Genomic DNA, 21,492 nt, shown 5'->3' with positions numbered 1-21,492 from the left:
GTCCATAGGTTACCACAAAGTGTGTCCTATTATCAGTATTAACAGTACTGGTGAGGCACATATTAGTTGGGTAAAAACTACAAACAATATAGAGCTTTCTAATATACTTGTGTTGTAAATATGGCATATAAAGCTTCAGATCTATGACACCAGTTTTATTTAGGAAAGCATCCACCTCCATATTCAAAAATATTTGAGAAATAAAGTCGTGACTTCATTTAAGAGGAAATCTTACCACAATATTACTTTATTTGAATTAATTAGCATGTAATTAATTATTAATTAAACGTTATAACATTTTGAAGCTACCGTTGTTCTTTTTATTTGCAGTTTATAGTACTCTCATGAACTGAGAACAGATATTTTGTTAGTCTGAGATATTGTTAACAGTTAGTATACTTCTTATCATGGTACACCAAGTTAAACAAAGTTGTAGGGTGTGTTCCAACTGATGGCGATGGACATCATTCTCCCACAATGCAATGCACCTCAATAATGGAGGAGCTAGTCATGTTATCGCACACTTCATCATTGTCTGTACAAAACATATCATTGTATTTGTATTTTGAGCACTATCCAGCCAAATCTGTACTATTAAGATTAGTATACAGCTCTTGAAAAAAAATAAGAAAGCACTTAAAATGCTAATTTTATTTTATTTTACCAAATTAAAAACCTCTGGAATATAATCAAGAGGAAGATGGATGATCACAAACCATCAAACCACCAAACTGAACTGCTTGAATTTTTACACCAGGAGTAAAGCAGCATAAAGTTATCCAAAAGCAGTGTGTAAGACTGTTGGAGGAGAACATGATGCATGAAAACTGTGATTAAACTTTATTAAGATTATTCAATTGAGCTATTTCTTTATTAATGATGGCACTTAAAATAAAATCACTTTTGTGCAATTGTGCAACAGAAAATAAGTGATTTCAACCAAAAAAGGGTGAAATGGTTGATATATAGTTCCACTGCATAACCAATATAAGTATATAACATTAATAACTAAGACAAATGCAAGTGTATTTAAATTAAGACAATAAAATTAAACCATTAAGAACTGTATAAACACAAATATATATATGAGACATCAAAATTAAAACGCTTATTCTTAGTTAATACCCGCATATTCCCAGTGTAGTATATGGAATATATGAGTTCCTTAAGAGAAGAAACCGGCAGACAAAACTGATATGATATCAGCCAATTCTCCGTTGACTTGTTAGACCAACTGAGATGGCCGTCTCCGAGTCTTTAAGCTTCGTCTAGCGTCTCGGTTCTCCTGAGGCCCGTGGACTTGAGATGGTGGGGCATTCCGGGTGTGCCATGTTACGGAGGGGTGTAGAGTGAGCCTCATCATGTTAAAGCAGAGTCTGTGGACTTAATTAAACCCTCAGAGACTGCGAATCACAGAGAACATTTACAACTCTCTCTGCCCAACTGTTAAACCAACTCCTATTTATCGCTCAAATTAAAAACCCAGCGTTCTTCAGTGCTCCACTGGCCGCATAGCAGTGAAGTAGAGCTCTGCTCCTGGCTTCAGGAGTGTGTAGAGGTGTGTAGATAAGTGTGTGTGTGTGTGATAACAGCTAAAGCTATATGCAATCAGAAAAACAAACAAAAAAAAACTCTCTGGACAATGTCTCTGACAATTACACAACAATAAAACTGCCCAATCAAGACCTCCAAAAGCTGGAGCAGCTTGTAGCCATATTCATTTTGCATGCATTTAAGCGTAAATGATGATTTGTATTGGGAAATTTGTAAAACGCTTGTTTAAATCCTGCATATGTCAGAAAATAACCCTTCATTACTGTCAATGCTGAATTAACAACCCCAAATTTATTTTTTTTTCTCCTTTTTCCCCCCAATTTAACTTGGGGAACCTGCTGTGTATGGGTCTGTGAAGCTGCAGACTGTTCCTTATTGCCCATGATGATCTCTATCCAAAATCACATGGGCTTCAGAAATCAGAAATGGACTAAAAAGTAAAGGAAGAAAGAAAGTAGGGTGGTCTGATGAATCTTGACCATCTCTCTAAACATTGTGGGAGACGAATGCTGCTTTCCATTTAAACTTAAAGGGTAACTAAACCCCCTGATATAGCTGACTCCATTCTCAGCTCAAATAAAAAAATCTAAAAAATGAAAAGGGTTGATTGGGAGGGGCACTGGGTGATGTATGGGTTTAGTGGAGATTCAGAATGGAGATCTTTCCACAAAGATGGCCTAGGCTAAGGATAAGTAGATTGCTAAAAGCCTGAAACTGAACTACAACATGGTGGCCAAAAAGTTTCCTCCTTTTTCTCTCTGTCTTCCTCTGACTTGTTGGCTGCCCATCTGTCCAGCCTGATACCAATGGATGCTCCATCTTTAGGTTTGATTGAGTCGCCCTTTTACACCAACTTACAGGGGCCCTCAGACAAGGACTGATTATGAATTGAATACAACGACATGCTGTGTGAGCGCCCCTTTAAATTCTGAGGTCTGGTCGATGGTCGATGCAGGAAAGCCCAAAGTCACTGTTATCGGAATCCCCCTTGAGTAGTGAGGAGGGGCCCCACTAGTTATTGTCAGTATCCAGCTAGCCAGGTTAGTGATTCCTGCAGCCGTCAAAATATGAAACTGATACTACGCACTTAATTCACACTTTCTTGGTATGTGTGTTGTTATGGGATGGTGTTAGTGGGTAATTTTGCTTGGGGCCCTTAAATGCCTTAAAACCGCCCTGCTGCCAGATATCACAAGAATCCTCTTAAGTAGCCAGGGAATGTTTTTTTATTTTTCTTTGGCAGCACAGTAGATGGGAGCTCTTGAGAGAGTGAGACAGGTGTTTTTTTTTATTGTCATTGCTGATAAGTGTATTTTTTTTTTATATTAAAGCGATTATACTGATTTTACTGTTTAATTTCACCCAGTTTTGCTTTCTAGAGATGTTTATTTCTACATCCACATGAAACATATCATTAATACCTTTAGATTTTCCTGTACACTTTCACAGAAAATCAGACAGATTTTTTTCAGTTTACTCAACTAAGTATAGTCACATGTTGGTCTTTTTTGAGTTAGCTCCAATTAATATAGTCAAATGTTGGTCCTTTTCAGTTAACTCAACTTACTATAGTCAAATGTTTGTGTTTTATGTGTTAACTGTATTATAGTCAAATGTGGGTATTTTTGAATTAGTTCAACTTAGTATAGTCAAATGTTGATTTTTTGAGTTCACTCTACCTAGTAAGGTCAAATGTTTGTGTTTTTAGAGTTAACTCAACTAAGTATAGTCTAATGCTGGTCTTTTTTTAATATTTAATATTTTTTGGCAACACATGGGAGATCTAGAGAGAGTGAGACAGGTGTTTTTTTTATTGTCATGGCTTATTAATGTACATTTTTGATAATAAAGCGAATATACTGATTTTACTGGTTTAATTTCACCCAGTTTTGCTTTCTAGAGATGTTTATTTTTTACATGCACTTAAAACCAATCATTAATACCTTTAGATTTTCCTTTACACTTTCACAGAAAATCAGACAGACGTTCAACAAAGAGGAAATACATGTAAAAACAAGACAATGGGTGGTGAAAAAGAGAGAAAAATGAAAGAGAGAGAGAGAGAGAGAGAGAGAGAGAGAGAGAGAGAGAGAGAGGAGTGTGGAAGAAGTTAGTAGCTGAAACTCCTCCAGGCATATTTCCTCTGGCTGACTGCAGAGGGGAGAGTATGCTAAGATAGAAAGTATTATTTTCCTAAATGGAAGGTGTCAGATGGTCACGCTGGGGTGATCGGCTGTTCAAGATCACCGCTTCCCATCTGCAATTTGTGACGTGTGAAAGATTCAGCCCAAATGTGCTCACAAACTGGAAATCCGCAGCACTTTTTCTTATCGCCGGCAAGCAAGATAACCAGCTGCTTTACAGATCAGGGAACATATCATATTAATATCATGGAGTGCTGTGATATCATCTTGTTTGTAGAAATATTTTTGTTAACTAAGTGTGGTGAGATGGCAACCTTCAGAAAGTCCCGTTTTTGGGGTTCGGGGGCTGGAAGGGGTGTGGGTTAAATATCAGCACTTAGAATAGGTCTGCATTTTACACCAGAAATCCTATGAATTAACAGAAATAACATGTATTTTAAGCATTTGCAAAGTAAGTTTATAGCTCCCAGTTTTTGTAAAGACTGCCACAGATATACTGTTACTATTATACGAGCAATATTACCACCACTTTCACTATTATAATTTGCACTATTATTGCTGCAGTTAATTTACTCTATGTGTGCTTTGTCTTGATATCATATTTTTGCTATCTTGTTTTGTATAGTCATATTTATATTTTGTATATTATGATGATTGTCTGTTTGCTCAATGTATAAAAAGTTAACATCTACCGAAGTCAAATTCCTTGTGAATATTAAGTATGCTTGGCCAATAAAACTTATTGCAGAATTAATCAACTTTATCTCATATCTGCTTCTGCTTAGTGACTACAGAACAGTAGCTGTAATTGTACAAAAAAATAATAATATATATAGTTCCAGGTACATTTATTCACACATTGTGTGAACATATTTGGTATGTTTTGTGTTAGCTCAACTTAGTATAGTCAAATGCTGGTCTTTTTTGAGTTCACTTAAATTAGTAAAGTAAAATTCCGGTCTATTTTTAGATAGCTGAACCTAATATTGTCAATTATTGGTCTATTTTAGGTTAACTTAGTATACTCAAATGTCAGTCTGTTTTTAATTAGTTTAACTTATTATAGTCAAATGCTTGTTTTCTTTGAGTTGGTTCAACTTGTTGGTGTTTTTTGAGTTAACTCAACTAAGTAAAGTCAGATTTTGGTCTTTTTTGAGTTAGCTCAACTAAGTATAGTCAAATGCTGGTCTTTTCTGAGTTAACTCAACTTAGTATAGTCAAATGTTGATGTTTTTTAGTTAAGTCTACCTATTATGGTCAAATATTGGTATTTTCAGAGTTAACTCAACTTATAGTCAAATGTGGGTATTTTTGAGTTAGTTCAACCTAGTATAGTCAAATGTTGAGGTTTTTTGAGTTTACTCTACCTAGTATGTTCAAATATTGGTGTTTTTAAAGAAAACTCAACTTAGTATAGTCAAATGCTGGCCCTTTTTGAGTTAACTCAACTTATTATAGTCAAATGTTGGTAGTGAGGGACGTGAGTACTTGACAGATTCTTAGCTTAAATATTATTAGTATAGTGGACAGTTACAACATTTCTAGGACGTCGTCCTCATGTTTTGTGCAAAATGTAACTGTAAGCTGACCACAAATATTAAATATTCTTAGTTAAGAAAGTAAAAATAAAGTGTTATTTTTACTGTTTTTACTGCTGTTACGGATTGCTACTTTTACTATTAGTTTTATTACTTTTACTGTTATTACTATTATTATTATAACTATTACTCTTGTTATTACAGTACTTTCATCAGCAGGGACTGTGTGTAGGTAATCAGAACATGGTACAGTACATGTGTAAGGGTGTGTATCTGTGTATGTGTGTGTATATATGTGTGTGTGTGTGAGCACACTTGCACGCTGCATGGATTACCTGGAGAATATGAGAGCCACCCGGGTGTTGATTTGGTGGAGAAACGTAGGCGAGCTGCTTCTCTCTCACATATGGGCTTCTAATGGGCGAGTTCTCGACCAGGTGGGCCCAGGCGCTTGGAGACCAGCAGATGATCATTCATGACAAAGAAAGCGCAGCAGAGAGAGTGTGTGTGTAGAGTGTGTGTAGTGTGTGTGTGGTGGAGGTAGGGAGGTAGTGAGGTGTACCCAGGAGAGCAGCTGGGCAGCTAGGGCAGAGGCACGGTGGGGCACTGGAGGGACAATGGCATGTCTGTGTGTGTCTGCGTCTGGGTATGCGGACCTGAGTGCATACGTGTGTGTGTGTGTGAGATTGTGTGTGTGTGTGTGAGATTGTGTGTGTGTGTGTGTGTGCCTCTAACGGGTAGCCACCCTCAGGCTTGGCAGCAGCGGTAGAGGCGTGTGCGCTGGAGCGGCCGCGGGCTCAGTGGCGCGATCACCTGGGGAAGGTAAAGCCACCGGAGCAGAGCTGATGCTTATTTCTGAGGAGAACTGGGAGATTTTATTAGTTAAACCAGCGCCCAAACGCCACGCGCACAGACATGCCACAGAAACAAAGACAGATGCATGCCATCCAAACACACAACTACACAATGCTCTTATCATTTAATAAACAATTAATAACACTATGTTAAGAAATATGTCTGAAATCTGAATCAGTTTCTCTGATTTTGCTATTTATAGGTTTATGTTTGAGTAAAATGAACATTGTTGTTTTATTCTATAAACTACAGACAACATTTCTCCCAAATTACAAATAAAAATATTCTCATTTAGAGCATTTATTTACAGAAAATGAGAAATGTCTGAAATAACAAAGCTTTCAGACCTCAAATAATGCAGTTAATAGTTCAAGTTTTAAGAGTTCAGTTGTAATCAATATTTGGTGGGATAGCCCTGCTTTGTTTTTAATCACAGTTTTTTTTCATGCATCTTAGCATCATGTTCTCCTCCACCAGTCTTACACACTGCTTTTGGATAACTTTATGCTGCTTTTTTATGCTGTTTTTTTAATTTGGTAAAATCCAAGAAACTCATCATTCTCATCAAGTGGTTTCTTATTTTTTTCCAGAGCTATATATATATATATATATAAACTATTGCTACTATTTGCACCTGTGGTAGATGCTAACTGCATTTCGTTGCTGTGTATCTGTACTGAGCAATGACAATAAAGTTGAATTTATGTATGTATCTATCTATAAGTGCAGAAATGTAGATATTTTGTTTTGTTAATATGTTTGAGTGCATGTTTTTACACACATTACTCATTAGTGATTAATGCAAACAAATCAAAACAACATTACAGCATTTTTTGGAAGTATATTGAATGTGTATATGTTATTATAGCAGAATATTAGATTTACAGTTGTCACGATCTCGCTCTGTTCCCCTGTGTTTCTCCTGTAATTTTCTTTCTGTAACGCGGGACCAGACGGGAGGCGGACGTAAAAGCGGGTTAGACAGACTTTAATGAATAATAAGTAAACAAACAAACAAACAGGGGAATAACGAATAAATATATATACATAAACAAACAGGGAAAACAAACAAAGAGCTAAACTAAACAGATAAGTACAAAACAGGGCTAGGGATATATATACAAAGGATAAATACGTAAATATGTACAAAACAAGGAATATAAACAAACAAGAGATATAAACAAATAATACAAACTAAACAAAGAACTAGAAACGTGGCAAAACTATAGCTAGGACGTGACGAGACAGACAACGTTGGAAGGTGCAAAGACCGACGGATAAACAAGGACTAAAGTGAGCTATAAATAGTAACAAGAAACACTGAACACCTGGGGAAAGGGCGGAGCTACAAATTACACACACGTGACGGAAAATTACAGGAGAAACACAGGGGAACAGAGCGAGACCGTGACAACAGTACGCTAAGCTTCTATAATCTAAGAAATAAAAAATCAACAGTTATATCACCCTGTTACACTACAGTACATGCATCACTATATATATATATATATATATATATATATATACACACCTTCACGTAAATCGCTTGGTTTGGAAGCTCTGAAAGCTTTGGGGACTCATTTCCACACATATATTTGGTGTTAAAAAGCAGCATTCACAGACATTAAGCCTGTAATTTCACTCCCCTTCTTTTGTTCTGACGCTGGTGTTCCCCATTTGAAAATGTTCTCTGTGTCTAATATGGTCAGCACCACCCAATTACTCCCTCCAGTCAGCAGTGAAACAAACGGGGACCAAGCAGAGCATTTTGCATTATCTGCACTCCTTGGATTGTCTGACAATAATAACTGTAACACAACGTCAAGCTGTGGCTGCCAAGCTCGGCTTCTGCAGTTTAGGAACTTTGAAAAAGAAAAGAACTTTTCCTTCAGCCTGGAAATGAAATGAGTTCTGTATGTAGCCCAGAACGAGTCCAGCACGCCGGGTCTCTGGCTGGATAAACGTAAAGAACAGCAGCATGTAGGTTTTATAGGATTTATTAGGTTGAAATAGTGATGCTGTTTTGTTGCAGGTGTCACATCCTGGCCCTGTTCCGTGTCGTCGTCCTGCGGAGGTGTAGGAGCAGGTTTGATATCGGGGAGAAACATTTGCTTAAATGAAATAAAGAACTATATTTTTGCAATCAGGGTTCTTGCACCATTTTAAAAGTCCAATTTTATGCTTTGTAAGACCATTTTAAGACCTCAATAAATATTTTTTAAGACCCACAAATGTCCTCATAATTTCTTTGTTAGAAAACTTAAAAAAAAATTATTGTACAGGAAATCAAAACCTAATGTTTTCCCTTTGTTATCAATATTTTTTACTATTTTGTTCTATTGTGATGCAAAACAGACCCAACATAACATATGTAAGTTATATGTAGTTAGTATGTTAGCTAGCTTAGCGCTGATGTTAGCTAGCTCTCTGTTAGCCTTAGTTCTCTTCCAGGTAACCTAGCTAATGTTTCCTTTTTTTCTGGTCCCCTTTTTGTTTATATCCCAGCGTTTCCTGTTTCCTTTGTCGGCCCTTGTACATGTTTACGTTAGTTTTTCTTATTTCCTGTGTACTCTGTGTTTCTTTGTTTATTTAGTTCTTTGTTTTGTTTATTTTTTGTATTCTTAATACAAATATTCTTGTTTTATACCTCACGTTTGCTTCTGCTCTCCACGTCCTCTCCTTGCTCCCTTCATTTTCTGACATCAGGTTTAGTCAGAGATCGTTATTTAGATTTTTAAAATTGAATTAGTTTGTAATATTTGGAGTTATATTAGGTTGAAAATAAAAATGTTACACAAATAGAATTGCGCTTTCCGGTAACGACCTGTTTAAATGGGCTAAATTGAAACAGCCTTTACTTTTCAGTAGTCAAACTGAATTAGCCCTAAAGCCTGCACTGCATTAACAGTCTAATTCTCTCTATTTTTCTTTCTCTCTCTCTCTCTTTTTCTCTCTTTCTCCCTGAGCTACTGTAGTCGTCGATTTGGCACCAAACCCTTCAAGATGTCCCCAGCAGGCTCCTGCATCGCTGGCCACGTAGTAGAGTGTGTGGTTTCCTTTAAACAGCTGTAATTTGTATTTCCAATCACCGTGCTGATTTCTGCTCATTATATCGCTGTTTCACACCGGTAAGTGAGCAAAAGTTTGGATTGATTGACTCTAATTAAGTAAAAAACGTTCCAAGCCACGGGTTTATTACCATGCTAGCTAGCCACAAATGTCAGAGACTTTCACAAATTATTATCCTGTTAAGATGAATGTGTGGGAGAGCAGGCGAGTGTGGAGACAAAAGGAACATACATTATTTTCCTGATGAATTTGTTTGCCACTTTCCTCCCTTTTTTGTAATTTTTTTCCAGACTTTTTTTTCCCTTAAATGAGCAAACAAAACTCATCAGCATCCTTCACTCGGCTCAACCCACTGTCACTGTTTCACTTCTAAACTCACAGGTGTAAACAAAAGCATTAGTCCACTAAAGTGTCACCTGTGAAAAGATTTTACATTTTACTCTCTAATAAAAAAAAGACCATCACTTCTGACATCCTACAGCTGTACCTACAGGACCAGAGACTCTTCTCTAAATTACTTTATATCTAATTTTATCAGTGATTATTGCTTTAATTCATTTATTTATAAATGATTTATTCTATTGTTTTGTAGACAATTCGGACATCAAATTCAAATCAACCTTCAAAATCAATCCATTCCTCAAATTCAAATAACCCTTTAAATTCAATCAATCCTTTGCATTTAATCAATTCCTCAAATTCAACTCATCCTTCAAATTTGATCAAATCTTCAAACTCAATCACTCAAATTTAATCAACCCTTCAAAATCAAGCCGTCCGTCAAAATCAATCCATCCTTCAAAATCAATGAATCCCTTAAATTCAATCAAATCTTCAAACTCAATCAAATTCAAATGTTCCTTCAAAATCAATTCATCCATCAAATTCAATCAACCCTTCAAATTCAAACCATCCACGAGGTCTAAAATAAATCAATCAACATACTAAATATCAAACTATTGTCTTTATAACCCTTTAAAGATGAAATACTAACATTTATGCAACAGTTGAATTTAGTTTACCCTGATTGTAAAACTAAAGTAGATGCTTTTGTTCTTAATTGTTAACTTAACTAAATTAAAACGAATTAAAACTAAAATTGCTCTCTAAGTAGCTCTTGTTTTTTTATCACTTTGTTCTCTTTATAAAACGTTTTTTTTCATGTGTTACAACATCCCGATCCAAAATGGAAAGTTACAACTGGATTCATTATTACGCATAAATTAAGAAGTTCATCAGTGAATTTCATGCTAATAAAAAAAGATCAATAAAACCTAAAACTAAAATTTAAAACCTAGGGTGTGGAAAAAAGGGGTATGCTTTTAGCATAATATTTCCAACATACTATTTCAGCTGAAATAGAACTCAACCCTTCCTTCAAATTCAAACAACCCTTTAAATTCAATCATTCAATCAATCCTTCAAGCTGAGGCTTCTGTCATTCATTACTGCTGTTTGAAGCGTGACAGATAACAAGCGTATTACGTTTTTTTACTTTCAACAAACTTTGAATCATTCTTTACATTGTGTCCAAATTTCACAATAAACAGACCAATAGATTTTCTTTGATTTTACCAAATGTAAAACCTCTGGAAGTGTGTAAGCAGTGTGTAAGACTGGTGGAGGAGAACATGATGCCAAGATGCATGAAAAAACTGTGATTAAAAACCAACCAGGGTTATTCCAGCAAATAATAATTTCTAAAGCTTATTTCTCATTTTCTGTAAATAAATGCTCTAAATGAGAATATATTTATTTGTAATTTGGGAGAAATGTTGTCTGTAGTTTATAGAATAAAACAACAATGTTCATTTTACTCAAACATAAACCTATAAATAGCAAAATCAGAGAAACTGATTCAGAAACTCAAGTGCTCTCTTCATTTTTACTTACAGAGTATAATGAATCTCTATGCAGCTCTATAATGACAGTATACACTACAGTACATATCTACATTCGTACACTGTTCATTTACAGTAACAAAAGGAAGCCGTGTGTGAGTTTGTTCATTTAATTCAGAGCATGTGTGTGTGTGTGTGTGTGTGTGTGTGTGTGTGTGTGCATTAATGTGTGTAAAGCATCACTGGTGTCTGAGCAGCACCTACCAGTGCACGGTTTGATGCACGTTTCTGGTGAAATTAATGACAGTGGCGTTACAGGTTTGATGTCATTTATTTTGCAGAATTGATTAGAGGGATGGGCTGAGCAGATGAATGTGTTTGGGAAGTGCACTAATTTAAAATATGGCCGCCCGAAGTGGAAGAGATAGCAGAGAGACGTTTCATCCTTCAAAACACGAGCATGACGTCCGTCCGGAGCTCAGAGAGGACTTTTACTGCTGAAAAACAGTCAGTTACATCAGGAATCACTAAAAATCAGAACTCACTCATTTATACAGTGCTGTGAAAAAGTATTTGCCCCCTACAGACTTTTTGTTAGTTTTTTTTTTATCAAGCTTACATTTTTCAGATAAAAAACACACATTTTAATATCAGACAAAAATCAGTTTTTTAATTATTATTTTATTTATAAAGGAAAAATATCTATACAAACCAACCTGGCCCCGTGAGAACAAGGATTCGCCTAATAAACCAAATAACTTGGTTGTGCCATCCTTGATGTGTTTGAGATAAATGGCAATGTGTCTTTCATATCTCTTTACAGAATTATGTTAATTTAGACACATTGGAGGATTTTCCAGCGTAAACATCCTGTTTAAGATCATCCACAGCATCTCTATCATTCAGACTGTTAGTACAATTTCTTTGTTTTGGTTAAAGTTGTATTTTGTAGATGTGGATTTAATACTTAGTTAATATTTAACAGAAATAGTTCTATTTCTAGCATTTATTTAGCTATAAATTACACATTAATACATTTGTCTCATCAGTCTTGTAAAGAATATTTACCCAAAGTTCTGGAGATCATCAGGATGTTTGTTGGTAAATGAGAGACTGGCTTTTGTGTTTTTTTGTGGCCATTTTCATCCAGTCCTTTTTTTTTTATTATTAAATCATTAACACTGAGGCACCTTTACTAAGGCGAGTGAGGACTGAAGATCTTTAGAGGTTGTTTTGGGTTCTTTTGTGACCTCTTGGATGAGTTGACCATGCCCAATTACTTTTTTTTTCACATATGGCTGTGATGATTTAGATTTGCTTTTTTCCCTTAATAAATGAAATTATAATTTAAAAAGTGCTTAGGGTCTATTTGTCTTTTATTCAAACATGTGTTTGATAATCTGAAAAAATTAAGTATGATAAAAAAAATGCAAAAACAGAAAAAAAGAAATCTGTAAGGGGCAAATAATTTTTTTATGCTATTGTGTGCAGACAGGATATACGAGTTGTTTTTGGGGTAATGCAGCAGCAAATTTAATTATATTAAGTATGTGATTTAATTGTCATGATTGCATTTAGAATGAACTATTATAAAACATTTATCTACATAGTTTAATATTTTCTTTTTCTCTTATTTTTGTAGGATGGAAGACTTATTTTTATACTGTCCCTCACTAGATGTTCATCTAAGAATCCATATAATAAGCGATTTTTTGTATTTTATCAGTGCAGTATTCCTGTATGACACGATAGTGGTAGCGATAGTTAAGGCCTGTTCCGTTAATAACTCTCTAGAGTGAGATTTGGGAGTGGTACGGCTGCACTCACTCTGACAGCGCGAGAGGCAACAGAGCATCACACACACACACACACACACACACACACACACACACACAGTTTCATATGTTTCATACAACCCTCCAGTAATGCTGTCAGGACTTCACTTCAGAACCATTCACATGGTAAGTCTGTAATGCTATTATAGGAGCACTTACTTACGGTTTGGACCAATTTCATTCTTTAACAATAAGACCACCTAAAAATGATGAGTTTCTTTGATTTTACCAAATTAAAAACCTCTGGAATATAATCAAGAGGAAGATGGATGATCACAAACCATCAAACCACCAAACTGAACTGCTTGAATTTTTACACCAGGAGTAAAGCAGCATAAAGTTATCCAAAAGCAGTGTGTAAGACTGGTGGAGGAGAACATGATGCCAAGATGCATAAAAAAACTGATTAAAAACCAACCAGGGTTATTCCACCAAATATTGATTTTTCTGAACTCTTATTTCTTTTAAATATGTCACAAACAGCTCTGGAAAAAAATATGAGAGCACTTCAGTTTCTCTGATTTTGCTATTTATAGGTTTATGTTTGAGTAAAATGAACATTGTTGTTTTATTCTATAAACTACAGACAACATTTCTCCCAAATTCCAAATAAAAATATTCTCATTTAGAGCATTTATTTACAGAAAATGAGAAATGACTGAAATAACAAAAAAGATGCAGAGCTTTCAGACCTCAAATAATGCAAAGAAAACAAGTTCATATTCATAAAGTTTTAATAGTTCAGAAATAATCAATATTTGGTGGAATAATCCTGGTGGTTTTTAATCACATTAATTAATGGTTTTCATGCATCTTGGCATCATGTTCTCCTCCACCAGTCTTACACACTGCTTTTGGATAACTTTATGTTTTGATTGGTTTGATGGCTTGTGATCATCCATCTTCTTCCTCTTGATTATATTCTAGCATAAGGTTTTTTAATGCATATATAAAAAAAAAAAAAAAGAGAAACCTATTTATGTATACCTGTAGTGGTTAATTGCGTATGTTTATCTACTATCATATCATATCATCATTCCCATTCTCTTATGCTGTACTCATAAAACAGAGAAATGAAACGAGAAACTCATTCGGAAATGAGTTCTCGTCACCGCCGCGCACATCAGTCATGTGATGAGAGGGGAAAAGAAAGGAGGAAGACAGTAGTGTTTTTTTGTTGGGGTTCTGAGGAATGCCAGTGGGTTGTGCTCACACAACATCCTTCTGCGCATACTATTTACCCCTGGATTGCTCGAGGCTAATGTCTCAATAATTTTCCCTCCTTTTTTTTTTTTTTCTTTTTGCAGGTCCTTCCCACAAAGGACTTGACTAATGATCCATGGACAAAATGAAGCATTTAAATTTATTCATTAATCATTCATCTCCAGCTCATTGAAAATGCTAAACTTCCACAAAATTAAGATTGAATATTGAAAAGTGATTGAGAGAGACAGCTCTCGGAGAAGATGGGGAAAAGGGGGGATAAACAAAAGAAAGAAAGAAGGGAAGAGAGAAAGGAAGAGAGGAGGAACAAGAAAGGAGGGAGGGAGGGAGGGGAGGAGGAAGGGAGGAAGGCCTGGTCAGATACTAGTTAGGGCTCTGCAGGTATACTAACCACAGGATAAGGTCAGTAGGGTTTTAGTAGGTGTAATTAGATCCTGGGATCTGGAGAAGCGTAGAATTTCTGTCAACACGGCCCCGTAATTATTCTCTTTTCCAATTAATGGTGACATAGATTAATTATCTGATGAGGCAAAGCCAATTGCAATCATTCACCCAGCTAAAATTAGATCATTCCTGACAGCAGCATGAAAGTCACCTGTTTCATTGTTATGGATAGGGCTGCAAGGAGCGGAGAGGGTGGAGAGAGTGAAGCATACTGGAGGTGTGTGTTGGTTGAGTGTGTGTGTGTGTGTATAAGTGTGTGTGTGTGTGGTGGAGGTGCTGCTATTGGTGGTGGTGATGAGGATGATGATGGTGATGGGGGGGGGGGGTGTAAGTGAGTTGTCTGGTGCACGGCACAGGTGAGTGTCCAATTACTCCTCTGTAGGCGTCTCCCCGTTCAATCCATTGCCGTCCTCCACAGGCTCCAGTTGGTCTGCAGCAGCAGTAGCAGTGGCAGCAGCAGTGGCAGTAGCAGTGGCGGCAGCAGTGGCAGCGGCAGCAGCATCGTGGCGGGTAGTTGAGTTATCTGTCAGCGTATGGAGGAAGGCTGAGATGCGGTCGATCGCCCCCGAACACTTCTCCTGTTTAAATAGGCAAGCAAACACAATCAATGATAGAATGAGAGACGACTAATAAAGCAGGAGAAGCAGGAAACACTAAGGTCCAATCACAATCCACACCTTGGCCCTACCCCTTTATTTTAGAGTGTAACCCTTCTTCTTTATATATTCACATATTCACTTCTCAGAACTATTTTTGTAACGTATTCATATTTCTATTTCTATTTCTATTTCTATTTCTATTCACATCAGTCACTTATACATATATATATATAATCAATGTCATTGCACATTGCTCTGTTAATTATTTAATGACTTTTATCAACATATATTGCACTGCTCCGTTTACAGATATATCTTTACCTTGAATAATACGTTTTTTATAGCCTTATATATTTTCTATTCTTCTGTGTTTTAATTTATGTTTAAATATGTTTCTTATTGTATTGTGTTGTTACTGCTGGATGCAAGCTCTATTCCTTCCCCCCTAACCTACCTCTCCAGCCTAACAAGAATTGGGACAAGAGGTCTCAAATAGCTATTTTATTAAACGAGAGGAGACAAAACTCAGAGATGTGCGTCCGGAAGGGACTAAAATTAAGCTTAGAAAAAAACAGTAGATAATTCAGCCTGTAATTTTCTCAGAGGACGTCTGAGAAAAACACCTACATGATCATTCTGGATGGGAATAAAATCACAGAGGATAAAAAAAAACCCATAAAAGATAAAATGACCCAGAACCCCCTGAGAAACTTGGATTGGCACTCCTCCAGGTGGACGGTTGTTTCCGGTTGAGAGTGTCCTGTGCGTGATTGGCTGTCGCTTCTCACCGGTGTGTTGAGTGTCAGAAAGGCGCTGTATATATATACATATATATATAAGTGTAACAGGAAGTGAGTAAGTGAGTAAGAGAAGCAGGAAAAGCAGCAGAGTTCTGGAGAAGACTTCCACAGATGCTCCAACCTCGCATTGTGCCTTCACAGCCACAGCCTACTGAGAGCCGCCCCGGGCTCTGCTGTTTTCGCGAGAGCCGAGAGCGAGGGAGAACGTGAGACAGGGAGAGAAAAAAGAAAAGAAAAAAGAGAGAGGAGAAGGAGAAGGAGAAAGAGATGGCGTGCACCTCTCCTGGTGAACTGTGCATGCGGGTTCAGTGCGCATCTGTTTTAAAAAACCTCAGCGACCAGTTTTTCTATTAAACTGCCTTGCACTGTCAACCAGCTTGGGAATCTGAGCTGGCCTAGCCATGCAGAAATTCTCTGACTAACAATTATATCAGAAACAAGATCTTGGATTACGGTCCCCCGAGAGCAGCACAGCAGGCATCCGCTCCAATTATTACCGGCCATTCACAACTCTCCACCCTGCTCTCTGTTGTTAGCAATTGTCAATTATGCTATCCCTGGTGTAAACTTGCATAACCCAGAAGTGAGTGCCCGATTTGGCAGCAACGTTACGAGATGACAGCCTCATGCTCTCTCTTTCTCTCTCTTTTCCTTTCCCTCGCTCTCTCTCTCTCTCTCTCTCTCTCCTCTTCTCTGCACTACATCCCTCCACTCCACTTGAGCTAGTTGGAGGCAGTCATTTGTGCCTTAGGAAGACACAGTGACAAATCAGTGGCGCTAGTTTTGTGATGGGCGTTCCTCTCCAGCGGGCGTGTGGGCGTCTTTTTGCCTGTGCAACCCGATGAAGAATTTGGCTGCTTAAATAAAGCCCATGTTGATCAAACACTGCAGGAGAAATGCTGCAGGAGAGCGAGGAAGTACGACAGGTCTGCACGAGGCGTCTGTTACGCAGCTTCTCCTTACAGGTGCTCAGGCCCTGTCGAGTTGGATATGAGAGGAAGATATGAAGTTTTAAAAGCTGCTGATGCAGAGAAACTTTCCCTCTGTTTCCTGTAGGTTCTTGTGCAAATCCAAATACGTACAGTAGCTTTACACTTTCATAAACTGCTAACCACCAGTTCATACACTATTATAATACAAGACATTTAACACCAAGGTATTAGTGTTGTCAAGAATTAACAAAATTTTTGGATATAAACCGCACCTAAATTACCTGAGCTCCTCCCCCTTGTCCAATATATACCTCACCTTGTGACTATTGACCTCGCACCACCCTCATCTTCACTTCACATCTTCACTCACCTCAGCTGCCGGGGGGACCTGGCTTGAGAACTATCTCAACCTGTACTGAACTGTACCCAAAACAACATAAATCTCAGTTTACACCCTCTCTCTCTTCATGTCCTCCCCCCCATCAAGCAGGCGTGGTCATTTATAGCATTTATTACTGTTTAATTTAAGTCTGATTTTAAATTACACACATACAGACATAGTAGTAGATTGTAGTACACATGGAGAACAACACTTGGTTCTAAAAAGAGGGCCTTTTTTAATTAAATATTTTTGTGAAATAATACAGTAGTTGTGAGATATTGCCACTTCTGTGTCTAATGGAGTTTTATTCACTGTGTTTGTTATTCCTGGTTTTTGAATCCTTGCTTGATTTTTGCCTGTTTTTTGTCTGGTGTTTTTTGCATCCAAACTATCCTGTTTGGTTCTTACACCTATTTTGCACTGGACACTGATGCACTACCTAACCCTTCCTAAAAACTGCTCTAGGAGTCTATGAGATGATGATAATTGGGGGAGACGACAAGTATTTCCTTGCTTCCTTACTGTAATGTCTACAACACGTAAAAGCACATAAATCCATTACATCAGCTAATGTAGCACCATTATAGTCATAAATAATATATTATACATACATATGATCCACTTTAGTGGGGCTTGAAATTGTTTCACCATATTCTTCCAGGCACAGATACTGCATTGTTTTTGTAGTATTTTACATATATTTTAGTGAAAGAAGTATATTTTAATAAAAGCTATTTTTTACCCCTTTAGTTGGGGGGGGTGGGGGGGTGGGGGGTGCGTTAAGTCTTAATTCAGAAGGTCTCACCCCCCAATACCCCCGTAATTCGCACCCTGGCTTGGCTACTTTATGCCCCACTACAGCAGATCTGTACACAGTACTTTAAGTGGTTGTCTGAGTGATACAGTGACTCATACAGTACAGCCTCTTGTCTGGTTCTGTAATGATCTATACTATGAAGATGAATGGTAAACAGGGCTGACCGTGATCAGCTGAGTAAAGTAGTGCTATGATAAGTTGTGGTCCAGCTGCTCAGACTGTAGCTGTCCTCTATCAGCATGAAACAGTGCTGAGTGTGAGGCTTCCATGATTGGTAAGGTCATTGCTGAACTGTGCAGGATGCATGACAGAAGTGGGTTAAAAGAGGAAGAGAGAGAGAGTGATGATGCTGTGCAGTGATGATCCTGTGCAGTGATGATGCTGTGCAGTGATGATCCTGTGCTGTGATGATCCTGTGCAGTGATGATGCTGTGCAGTGATGGTGCTGTGCAGTGATGATGCTGTGCAGTGATGGTGCTGTGCAGTGATGGTGCTGTGCAGTGATGATCCTGTGCAGTGATGGTGCTATGCAGTGATGGTGCTGTGCAGTGATGATGCTGTGCAGTGATGATCCTGTGCTGTGATGATCCTGTGCAGTGATGATGCTGTGCAGTGATGGTGCTGTGTAGTGATGGTGCTGTGTAGTGATGGTGCTGTGCAGTGATGGTGTTTTGCAGTGATGGTGCTGTGTAGTGATGGTGCTGTGCAGTGATGGTGTTTTGCAGTGATGGTGCTGTGTAGTGATGGTGCTGTGCAGTGATGGTGTTTTGCAGTGATGGTGCTGTGTACTGATGGTGCTGTGCAGTGATGGTGTTTTGCAGTGATGGGGCTGTGCAGTGATGGTGCTGTGCAGTGATGATGCTGTGCAGTGATGATCCTGTGCTGTGATGATCCTGTGCAGTGATGATGCTGTGCAGTGATGGTGCTGTGCAGTGATGATCCTGTGCAGTGATGATGCTGTGCAGTGATGGTGCTGTGCAGTGATGATGCTGTGCAGTGATGGTGCTGTGCAGTGATGGTGCTGTGCAGTGATGATGCTGTGCAGTGATGGTGCTGTGCAGTGATGGTGCTGTGCAGTGATGATCCTGTGCAGTGATGGTGCTATGCAGTGATGGTGCTGTGCAGTGATGATGCTGTGCAGTGATGATCCTGTGCTGTGATGATCCTGTGCAGTGATGATGCTGTGCAGTGATGGTGCTGTGTAGTGATGGTGCTGTGTAGTGATGGTGCTGTGCAGTGATGGTGTTTTGCAGTGATGGTGCTGTGTAGTGATGGTGCTGTGCAGTGATGGTGTTTTGCAGTGATGGTGCTGTGTAGTGATGGTGCTGTGCAGTGATGGTGTTTTGCAGTGATGGGGCTGTGCAGTGATGGTGCTGTGCAGTGATGATGCTGTGCAGTGATGATGCTGTGCAGTGATGGTGTTTTGCAGTGATTTATGCTGTGCAGTGATGGTGCTGTGTAGTGATGGTGCCGTGTAGTGATGGTGCTGTGCAGTGATGGTGTTTTGCAGTGATGGGGCTGTGCAGTGATGGTGCTGTGCAGTGATGATGCTGTGCAGTGATGGTGCTGTGCAGTGATGGTGCTGTGCAGTGATGGTGCTGTGTAGTGATGGTGCTGTGCAGTGATGATGCTGTGCAGTGATGGTGCTGTGCAGTGATGATGCTGTGCAGTGATGATCCTGTGCTGTGATGATCCTGTGCAGTGATGATGCTGTGCAGTGATGATGCTGTGCAGTGATGGTGTTTTGCAGTGATGGTGCTGTGCAGTGATGGTGCTGTGCAGTGATGGTGCTGTGCAGTGATGATCCTGTGCTGTGATGATCCTGTGCAGTGATGGTGCTATGCAGTGATGGTGCTGTGCAGTGATGATGCTGTGCAGTGATGATGCTGTGCAGTGATGATGCTGTGCAGTGATGGAGCTGTGCAGTGATGGTGCTGTGCAGGCTGGGTATCTCTGTGTTGGACTGCATGGCTGCTGCAGTGTGGAGACCGCCAGCTCTATGCAGCATTTGTGCAATGAATTGAAGGAGTTGAGCGTGCGGCCGGTTTCCAGCACTGAGGTCAAAGTGATGCTATAAATACTATCAGGCCTAATCCTATTTCTCATTCATACCCTACCCCTTGTTTTCAGGTGTAAACCATCCCTTTAAAACTGAGTTTAAATGAGAAATGGTATATATTATTGATATTCTCTTTCTAAGAAATACTCTAATACATCAACATCAACACTGCCTGACACTAGTTATAACTAAAATGATTTATTATAGTCCAAGCCTAACTTGTTTGAATGTTATTTGAATTTTCACATTCCACCTTAAATCGTGCAGTAGCAAGCTGCACCATTTAAGGTGGACCTGGAAAACTACTAGCGAAGCGCACATTTCAGTTCTGTCCCTGTGTTTTACTCAGTCCTGTTACTGTAACACAATACCCCATCTAAAACAAAACTAGGGACAACATTTCTCCCAAATTCGAAATAAACATATTTAGAGTCATTTACTGCATTTATTTATTTGCAGAAATTGAGAAATGCCCGAAATAACAAAAAAAGATGCAGAGCTTTCAGACCTCAAATAATAAAGTCCATATTCATTCATTAATTTAAGTTTTAAGAGTTCAGAAATCAATAGTTAGTGGAATAAAGGTTTTTAATCACAGTTTTTTTTGGCATCATGTTCTCCTCCTCCACCAGTCTTACACACTGCTTTTGGATAACTTTATGCTGCTTTACTCCTGGTGCAAAAATTCAAGCAGTTCAGTTTGGTGGTTTGATGGTTTGTGATCATCCATCTTCCTCTTGATATTAATATATTCCAGAGGTTTTCAATTAGGAAAAGTCAAACAAAACTCATCATTTTGAAGTGATCTCTTATTTTTTTCCAGAGCTGTGTGTATCGGGTGCTTGAAACGTTGTTCCAATTTTTTCCACTTTTAACTCACTCTATCCCAATGAGATTTGGGACTATTTCTAGGAGTGGACATGCTAAATGATGGAGGGGTTGAGGGATGAAATGGGATTGGGCCTAAGCTGGATTCTGGTTGGAGAAACGTCTCCTCCTGTGTTTAGTGGATAAGCTAGTTTTATTTAACCAGCGTTGAGCTAAACCTGCGTGTATTGCTGTCGATGCCTTAAGCTGTCTCTCTGCGGTTAGCATGACAGGCATGCTAAATGCTAGGCTTTGCTCTGGGTTCAGTGGGTCTGCTGTGTAGCGTGCAGTAATTTGGTAAGCCAGGGTTTTTATGCGTTTTGGGCAGAACTACTGCTATTAGAGTACAGTACACCCTATAGCTAGTAGGCCTTTGACCAATCGCTGCAGGATTACTTTCTGATATTGCAGTTATTCCAGTTATTGCAGTATTAAATCAGCTGTGTGCATGTGTGTGTCTGTGTGTGAGAGTGTGTGTCGGTGTGTAAGTGCATGCGCGTTGAGTTGGGATGGGGGAGGAGACCTATGCTAA

The 21,492-nt window shown here is 38.5% G+C and overlaps 2 protein-coding genes across 5 annotated transcripts in view; both read right to left on the bottom strand.

Moving 5' to 3' along the window:
- The window catches only part of abcd4 (ATP-binding cassette, sub-family D (ALD), member 4), a 234,306-nt gene that overhangs the window by 30,591 nt on the left and 182,223 nt on the right, over window positions 1-21,492 (bottom strand). The window lies entirely within an intron of this gene.
- The window catches only part of LOC103039956 (coiled-coil domain-containing protein 178), a 38,005-nt gene continuing 30,693 nt past the window's right edge, over window positions 14,181-21,492 (bottom strand). For all 3 annotated transcript variants that reach the window (XM_022666936.2, XM_022666935.2, XM_022666938.2), the window contains one exon: window positions 14,181-15,082. In XM_022666936.2, coding sequence (XP_022522657.2) covers window positions 14,873-15,082 — 210 coding nt within the window. In that variant the 3' untranslated portion in view covers window positions 14,181-14,872. The remainder of the gene's footprint in view (window positions 15,083-21,492) is intronic.

This window comes from Astyanax mexicanus, chromosome 6 (assembly GCF_023375975.1).
Source record: "Astyanax mexicanus isolate ESR-SI-001 chromosome 6, AstMex3_surface, whole genome shotgun sequence".
NCBI classification, from domain to species: Eukaryota; Metazoa; Chordata; class Actinopteri; order Characiformes; family Acestrorhamphidae; genus Astyanax; species Astyanax mexicanus.
Note: the sequence above shows the minus strand (reverse complement) of the source record. Positions and strands in the feature narration are given on the sequence as shown.